At 46.5% G+C, this 8,674-nt stretch overlaps 1 protein-coding gene across 1 annotated transcript; it reads right to left on the bottom strand.

Moving 5' to 3' along the window:
• Nucleotides 1–688: 688 nt before the first annotated feature.
• On the bottom strand, nt 689–6,440 carry LOC106808575 (repulsive guidance molecule A-like). The gene is made up of 3 exons (XM_014811337.1): nt 5,966–6,440; nt 4,693–5,210; nt 689–2,324 (listed from the first exon to the last, which is right to left on the bottom strand). The coding sequence occupies exons 1-3, from the start codon at nt 6,054–6,056 to the stop codon at nt 1,665–1,667; spliced, it is 1,269 nt and encodes a 422-aa protein (XP_014666823.1). The 5' UTR covers nt 6,057–6,440; the 3' UTR covers nt 689–1,664.
• Nucleotides 6,441–8,674: the final 2,234 nt, after the last annotated feature.

Genomic DNA, 8,674 nt, shown 5'->3' with positions numbered 1-8,674 from the left:
GACCCAAAAACTAACTACAACGAGTATTAGCGAATACAATATGAAAACTATTTTCGTCTGGCTAACTTGCTGCGGTTTATAATACACCGCGGGCGTCATCGTCCGTCACAAAATCCAGCTAGGCAAAAGGTTATTCTTTTCTCACTTAAATGCGTTATTCCCCCATACGCAAAACCACGTTTCGTGCGCTGCCATCTCTCTGCCATACTCAACGCACGCTATTAATGAACGCATTGGAGGGCCGAAAACACGGACATATAACGAGATTCCAGCGGGATTGACGGGAGTGCAAGGGCCGTCCCGTGATAATCGCGTCGTGCACATGATCGTTAGCGCGATTCAGTGTACCGTAGCCGATGATCTGTGAACGTCGTGGGAGTGTAGACTATGGACATTCTTCGGTTCGCGTACCAGTTGTTGACCGGACTCCTGAAATTACAAGGAAACACCTTCGCACCGGCGTCATACCGTTGAATCGATTACTTCAATTAAGAAAGAGTTACTCAGCTGAAAGCTTCATACCCGTCATGTATTTAAGTGCCAAGCGCGTCGCGAAATAATGCGGTTAGGGGTGTCGATATGTACTGGGAAGAGAAACTGTTCTGCAGAAAACAGAATAATATAATAACGGTGAACGTTTGAGCATGAGGCGAGCATCAGCGTGAATTTTAACCGCCCTACGTAGATATACTTATGAGAGCCTCATGCACATTACTGAATCAATGAGTAACATAGGAACTGATTTAATAGTTTCGTCAGGAAGTCAGGAAGCAACGTGTTATTGTTGTTAGCTGTTAAACATGTGAATCTCGTTACGGGTTGTGCGGACAAAAAATTGAGGGTGACGTCAGTAATTTTTGGTCTACCATATGTGTTTACCAGGAATTATATTTAAAGAAATTAAACTTATGTTAAATATAGCGACACGTTCATGAGCCAATTCGTTATTATTTAGCCCAAAGAATCATTGTTTTTCCGTACCAGGCATGTCACTAATAGACATATATGGGGCTGTTTTGTGCAACCTATATACAATCAAATCTGAATATAATGTGAACCCCCATCTGTACTTTATAAAGAGCTAGCTGTTCGTTACAAAGACGTGGGTTTTACTGTATAAGTTAATACCAAAGGGAATAAGGGAACCACCAAATATGTCTTTATCAGATAGGGAGTTCGTTCTAACGTGTGTACTAATATAAAAGGTCGCAATAGATATAAGCCCTTACAGAACAGGAAGCAATTCTCATTCCTTTAGATCTTCCACGTAATTCTGATAATTACTGGATTCATTTTATCATAGAAAGCTCGGTTAAAATTGGTTAGATTCATTCACCACGCCGATGGCGGCATGCATGTATAAGTAAGACAAGTAATATATTAGGGCTAATCCATATTAGGAAAGTCTACATATGTCCTTGGTCAAATCTACTTATTATGTCAGCATGTAGACGTAAGTAGGTATGCTAGGATTGCTAGTATGTTGTCATAGAGGTTCAGTGCAAAGTAGGATCAACTATAATGTTACTTCATAGGTATACGAAGAATCTAGAGGTCTCTTTGTGATGCTAGAATGAGCGTAAGCGTCGGATCTGTTTAGACTGTCGGGCGCTCCCGCAAGTTCTAAGCACTAAAACAGCTGATATTTTTAGGCGACGTATGGCTCACGTCAGACCTCTAGCTAGCAGGATCATGGACATCGTGACCGCAAGCAAGTTCACACAATTGCCTCGGGGCGGCGCCCCGGCGGTCGCTTCCGGCGCTGCAGTCGCGTTGGCCTTCACCTCAACATTCTGCTTCCGGTGCGGCGTCAGTTTGCGCTCGGACTTCATCGCCACCTGCGCGGCGGCGCCGAAGTCCACGTCACCGGTCGCCATCAGGTCGAACACGCACGAGTCGAAGAAAAAGCCCGTGAGCCGATAGCGCTTGCACATCTCCAGCGCATCTTCCCGCGAGAGCACGCCGCCGCCGGCTGCTGCTGCTGTTGCTGCGGGCACCGCCGCCGACGCCCGTATGCGCTCGTCGGCCGGACATCCGTTCACGCACAGGTCGAGCGCGGTCGGCGACGTCTGCGCGAGCATGTCGGCGGGCATGCGCATCGCGAACGTCAGGTAGCTGCCGACGCGCTGCACGACGACCGTAATGGCGGCGTAGCGCAGCCGAATCACGACGTAGGCGTTTGGCGCGCGCGTCTCCACCGTCACGGCTCCGTCGACGCCGCTCGCGAGGCTACCGTCGACGAAGCTGCTCGGAACGCTGCCGACCTGCGCCTGGTAGGTTTTCTCCTGCGCGCAGACCCCATGTCGCTTGACAATCACCGTGAGCTGGAAAAACAACGAGGCGCGTATTAGCGTGTTTACACAGATGGCGGATGGCGAGCGGCGTCGGGGGGCGGGTGAGCCGCCGACCAGCTGCGCACATTGTGAACGGGCGTATCGGTTGCACGGCGTGGCACGCTACCTCGATTATATATATATATATATATATATATATATGTAGTATATATATATATATACAGCGACGGAAGGAACGGCAACGGCGAAACGTAAGAAAGGGGATTTCGAAATTCGGCCGCGCCGAACGAGCCGCCGTTTCCGGCGACGTATGCGTCCGATTTGTCGATGGCCACATCGACCTATACATCGCTTATAGTCGACGAGGCATTACTCAACGCGGTGCTGTTAGTAAACGCCTGCCAACTTGATCTATTGCCATGTCGGTCTCATTGCAGATGCGTAATGTAGAAAGTGCATATATGCGCAACGATGCACGTGTAGTATTACTTTAATTGCATGTCTTAATATAGTGCTTGACCTTTCTTTGCCTCGTATACACTCTGCCTATTCGAATAAGTTGCAATTAAAACAGGTTTAGTTAGACAACGTTAAAGTTGCTATTTAGAGGCAATTAAAAGACCATTAGAAAATTTTTACGATAACTTGCTGACTGAAGTACTTACTCCCTGTTTATATAGAGAGTAGGATGACTCGCGATTTTGAATCACACAATATTTAGCTTGCACCAAAAAAGAAGGCCCGTTATAATGTCACGATATTTGTCGACTCTTCATTGGTTTCCATACCCTCATCCCACAGACATTCGGTATAACGCTCGTATTTCTCAGCAACACCTCACGCCGTAAAAAGTACCAGCGCGCTGGCGCCACATCTTTTACTGTTGGCTGTTGCCCAAGAAACAAATCGTCCTCGAGGTAAACAAGAACCCGGCGGCACGAGAGAGAGAGACGAGGAGGAGCAGCGAGAGCGCGCGCGGGAGAAGACGAAGCGGAGAGAATATACCGTGGTGTTTATCACCATGATGCGCTAGTATGCTACGCGCGGCACACAATGCATTTAAAAGTATAGGCGACGCGAAAGAGCGAAATTCTTGATCAGCAGATGCAGTCGACTCTCATTATAAAGCGCTGCGACGCCGTAGCAACTCGCGCTTATGATCGTGTATCAAACCATCGCGCGATGCGCAGCAATAAATATAGACTTGCCGCACAATACCTTGAACTGTTGAACGCCGTCGCTACGTGCCCAAGTTCGGCGGTTGATTTGCTGCCGAATATCGCCGCCGTGTTCGGTTTATGAGCGCGTTAGATACTGTGCGTGTTTTACGGAGCGGGTCGCGCCATTAGCAGCACCCGCCCGAGCGGCCGTGGTCGGCGTTAATCGCGATGATATGTACATAGTGCACGTACCGCGCACTAGCGCTGGCTGCCGAATTTCAAAATTTATAGCGGTTGCGTGAGGAAATTAAATGCCGCATCAGCGATAAATTCGTTTCTGCGTCGCGTCGGCGAGACAAAACGTCGAGTTTATGAGCTCTATTTTCGTACTGGATACACTCGAAGCATTGTTATGCACTCTTCCATGTGTTTATGAACCCACGAGTTGTCGATGTTTTCGTTCATGACACCGCAACATATCAAGCAAATCTGTTACAGGTATTATATATATAATATATATATATATATATATATCAGGAGTAGATAATAGGGAATTCCTAATAGAATAGGGAATTCCCTATTATATAGGGATAATAGGAATTCCCTATTATCTACTCCTGATATATATAAATATATATATATTATATAATTAGTATATATATATATACATAGCTTGAGGTGAGCGCAACAGCGAGTGGCTACAGTACGTATTTTTCCAAGAATAGAGAATTGTGATTTACTCTTTTAACCGGAGTGATAGTGATTAAACACGTTATTGAATTATAGACACGAGAGTACGTGGTGCTCTCAGTATAGATTTATGTTATTAGATTTTCTTATTATTCCGAGTATGAACCACTTATAAGATTGATATTTTTTCACTGTGACTCTTGCAAGTGGTCAGGTTTTCAAACTGATGCCTTAGCTTCCTTCGAACCTGCATTATTGGATTCTCATTATAATTATAGTGAATGGCATGACAATCGTTATCATGGGAAACGCCATTAGAACTATGCAGTAGAATAGTAAATGTTATAATTAATCATATGGCATGGATCATATATCATGTGCATCACATTGATCCAGTAAGCTGGAGATGACTACATTAAGATGAATCCTCAGTGATTCCTTGGTGCATGTCCCTCGTAGGCGATTATTAGTTCCATGATTAAAAATAACACGAGAACACACCCGCAGGCGCGTAAAAAAAACACGCGCGTGCATATACTACTGTATACCTTTGTGATTGCCGTCGCCCTCAGTCCGGGCAACGCGTCGTCATTTGTCACCTGCACGGCGAGATGAGAGTTGTCCAGCAGAGGCCACGCCCCCTTCACGCGACACGTCTGCTGCTCGCCACTGAACGTCTGCAGGTGCGGGTCTCCGAACAGACCGCAGTAAGCGTAGTTCGTGCGACCCTTGTGCTTCTTCAGACGCCTGTAGTCGCACACGGACGACTCGCGCTGCTGATGCTGCTGCTGTCTCCGGCTGTCGTCAGCGTCGCTGCCGACCGCTTCTGGCGGCGCGTTGATGACTATGTACGAGCAGTTGTACTCGAGGTTCCAAGCTTCGACGAGCGTCGACGTCGTGTGGTAGTACATGTTGCCACGGCAACCGCGCGCCGTCGCGCGAATGCACTCGGCGTACGTCTGCAGAATGCGGCAGTAGCTGAGGCTGGGCCCACGCGGTACCCGCTCGCTGTCCATAGATGTCTCGTAGGCCAGGCTGCATTGGTCGACGCGACACGACATCTTGCCTACATGGGTAATGGGAGACGTGAACGATTAATGCATTATAACGGAAAACGACGGAAACGGGGGAAAAAGTATATCGTATTCAAGTTCCCGCGCTTACCGACACGGGGTCGTTAATTGTCACGATTGTAATAAGTGTTTAACAGGTAACACGTGCACACCTGCATGTCACACCTGCCACAGCTATACCGTAGCAATAGTGGAATCGCTTACATCATGAGAGCTATCATCTCCGGCACTTATCATGCGAGTACACATCGCGGTTACACAAGCTAACACTACTCGTGTAGCCTTTTCATTCCAGGTGGAACGATGGGGGCAACACGCGTATACCTAGGATCAATGTTTTTAGGACTTAAACACATACATGGTGAGGGTTAGTTTTGAGTTCGGGTTAAGGTTAGGTCTATGGTTACGTTGATGATATATGATGATGATGATGACGATGAATGTATGTGCATGCGTTGAAAGGTAGACTTGAGCCCAGACGCGAGTGTAGTAACACAGTGAGTTAGACCACCGGAGTTGATAGACTATCTAATGTAAGATTTCCCAACTCACGTATTCACCGATTTCATACAATATTCACATTGCTGATCTGATAGTCGTTACAGATCCCCAGTGGGTCATGTCTTCTAGGCTAGCTCCCATGAGCGGATATTAACACGCCTTCTATAATTACAAGAATTGGTTGACCCAATACTGACACGATGTTTGCAGAGGTATTCACCTCCGCAGCGCCGATAAACGTTCTTACCTAGGCAGCTGCACGTCGTAGCGAGCAGGATGAGCAACAGGAGATGATATCCAGGACCGGGACCGGGAACATTATACAGCACTGGCCCCATAACCGGCTTCCATGCGGCACGACTCTACGCGGCGGTTAGCTGTGAGCGTTCGCCTGCCGGGCCGGTCTGCTGCAAGCTCGCCGCGCACATCGGCGCGTCGTAAAATGCGCGTTGACGATTTCGCTAGCGACGTAAAAATCCAGTTGTCGGCTATTACCGGAGGTCGCAGTACCTCAGCCGCCACGCGCGCCCTATCGCACGTAACACCAGAGATGAGCTACACATACACGCACGCACGCACGCACGCACGCATGTGTTAGTAGCCGCTTAAATGCTCGGCGATCGGCGATCAACAGCTCGTCGTAGCGCACGTGTGAATGATCGCGTGCGCCCCTAGTGCCGCCGGTAATCCACCGCAGCGCCCGTAACCCCGCCGACGACACCGCTCTCGCTCTCTCTCTCTCTCTCTCTCTGTGCGCTGCCCAATATCCTACGGGCCACCGGATGCTGATGATATCGCTGGCCTCGCGGGTTACGCCGATCTCTGCTGCTGCTGCGTTGGCTGGTTCTTTGCGTGTGCGCGCGCGCGGAGGATATGCCTACCAGATGCGCCGGGCTGCGAGCGTCTGTACGTACTGGTCCCGCTCAGCGCGGGCACACAAACAACAAGGCGTGCTTAATCCGGGCCGCACAACTGGTCCGAGCAACATGTGTCGGCGGGAGAGCGACAAACCAGTTCACACCTTCTTTGTCAGCTCCCATTCGTCTTACTTGCTGCGACTAGACTGGTTCTGCTGGCGTGCGCAGCGGCGCCCGGAAGCGTGCGTTACCAGCGGCGAGTCGTATTGACGTTACACGATGGCGAACGTCTAGCCGCCGGGCCGTGAGGGGTCCGTGATTGCGCCCATTCAGCACCTCACGTGAACAGAGTTCGTGGATTTCTTCGTAAAGAAAACATGCTCTCCCCCTCTCTCTCTCGCACGTTACTCTGTCTCTCTCTCTCCTTCTGTTCTCTAACCTTTAAACACCCTTATCTCTTATACGCTTGACATTTGGTTTTTATCTACACGGGTGTGTTCGTGTGTGACCTTTAACTGTCTATGTTACTATATATATTATGTATATAATATATATATTATTATACCATATATATAATATATTTATAACACAATTTAAAAGCTATTATTCATTCCTATATGAGTTGGTTTTAACCCGTGCATCATCGAATAACAACCGTGCACTGCACTACATGTTTTATTATAACACGCGTAATTCGGCGAAGTGTCTATTCCTATACAGAACTTATACCAAACATGCGAATGCGATGATGCAGGTCTTAAAAGAAACCCTAATATTATGCTTATATAATATTATTCCAGAATCATAAGACAAATTGTACGACCACGGTAATATGGGATGTAGCATGTTCACGGTTAACTGTGATCGCAGACGATGAGGATGGTTCGCGAAAAATTAGTTCTTTGGTATACAATGAACATTATAGCTGAATCAATCTTACTTATAGTTATTTCAATAATATATATATATATATATATATATATAATAGTATATATATATATATATAATAGACATATATGAACAATTGCTAAACGAACCTACCATGGCTAAAAATCCGCGCCGCGCCCTCACGACGGAACAAAGCTCCCGGAACGACATGGCAGGATATGAAGCGATATCGATTGTGTGATTGTTTCGCGAGGTCCGAGCGTCGAAATGAAGGCTTTGTTAGCCAGTGCGCCTGAAGCAAGGCTCCGCAGGGGTGAGTCTCGGAGGTGTAATGATATACGTATATATATAAAAGTAAAACACACGGACACCTATAAAGAGATTTAAATATAAATAGGTGTCAAAATTTTATTACGCGAGCTTTCGAGAACATAATATGTCTCTTCGTCAGGGGACACAACAGAATCAAAGTATAATGTAATCAAAATTCTGTTGTTGTTGGCCTGACGAAGAGACATATGTTCATCGAAAACTCGCGTAATAAAATGTGACACCTATTTCTATTTTCAAATATGATTCTTATATAATATATAATTATATATAATTATAATTATATATGTATTATATATAATTATAATTATAATATATATACTAACATATATATATATATATATAGTATATAAGATAAATATACTTAGACGATCAACGTGTAGTTTATAACAAGACATCCCGCTGGATAAAAGGGTTGGGAAGCATTAGCTAGAAAGAGAGAGGGATGGAGCATGAGGGAAAGAGACCAGAAGGAAAATTTTGAGATAAGAAAATTGAGATATATTATATACGAGAGGTGAGAGAATGAGCGGAAAGTATGTGAAAGCGAACAGAAGAAATAGATAGAAAGGCGGCGGGGGAGAGAGCGAAGAGAGAAGAGATGAGAGAGAAGAGAGAGAGAAGAGAGAGAGAGAGAGAGAGAGAGAGAGAGAGAGAGAGAGAAGGGGGTGAGTGGGAGAGAGAGAGAGAGAGAAAAGAGGGTGAAATGAGAGAGAAACATTGATGAGAGAGAGAGAAGAGAAGGAGAGAAGGAGAGAGAGAGAGAGAGAAGGAGAGAGAGAGAGAGAAGAGAGAGAGAGAGAGAGAGAGAGAGAGAGCAGAGAGAGAGAGAGAGAGAGAGAGAGAAGAGAGAGAGAGAGCGAGCACGAGAGAGAGCAGAG

This window comes from Priapulus caudatus, unplaced genomic scaffold, assembly GCF_000485595.1.
Source record: "Priapulus caudatus unplaced genomic scaffold, Priapulus_caudatus-5.0.1 Scaffold287, whole genome shotgun sequence".
NCBI lineage: Eukaryota > Metazoa > Priapulida > Priapulimorpha > Priapulimorphida > Priapulidae > Priapulus > Priapulus caudatus.
The sequence above is the reverse complement of the archived record's forward strand: the minus strand, read 5'-3'. Positions and strand labels throughout refer to the sequence as shown.

Coding starts and splice junctions, on each gene's coding strand:
- LOC106808575 (XM_014811337.1), bottom strand. CDS start 6,056: ATGGGGCCAGTGCTGTATAATGTTCCCGGTCCCGGTCCTGGATATCAT. Junction 5,211..5,965: donor TACGACGTGCAGCTGCCTAG/GTAAGAACGTTT, acceptor TTACCCATGTAG/GCAAGATGTCGTGTCGCGTC. Junction 2,325..4,692: donor GGGCGACGGCAATCACAAAG/GTATACAGTAGT, acceptor TTGTTTTTCCAG/CTCACGGTGATTGTCAAGCG.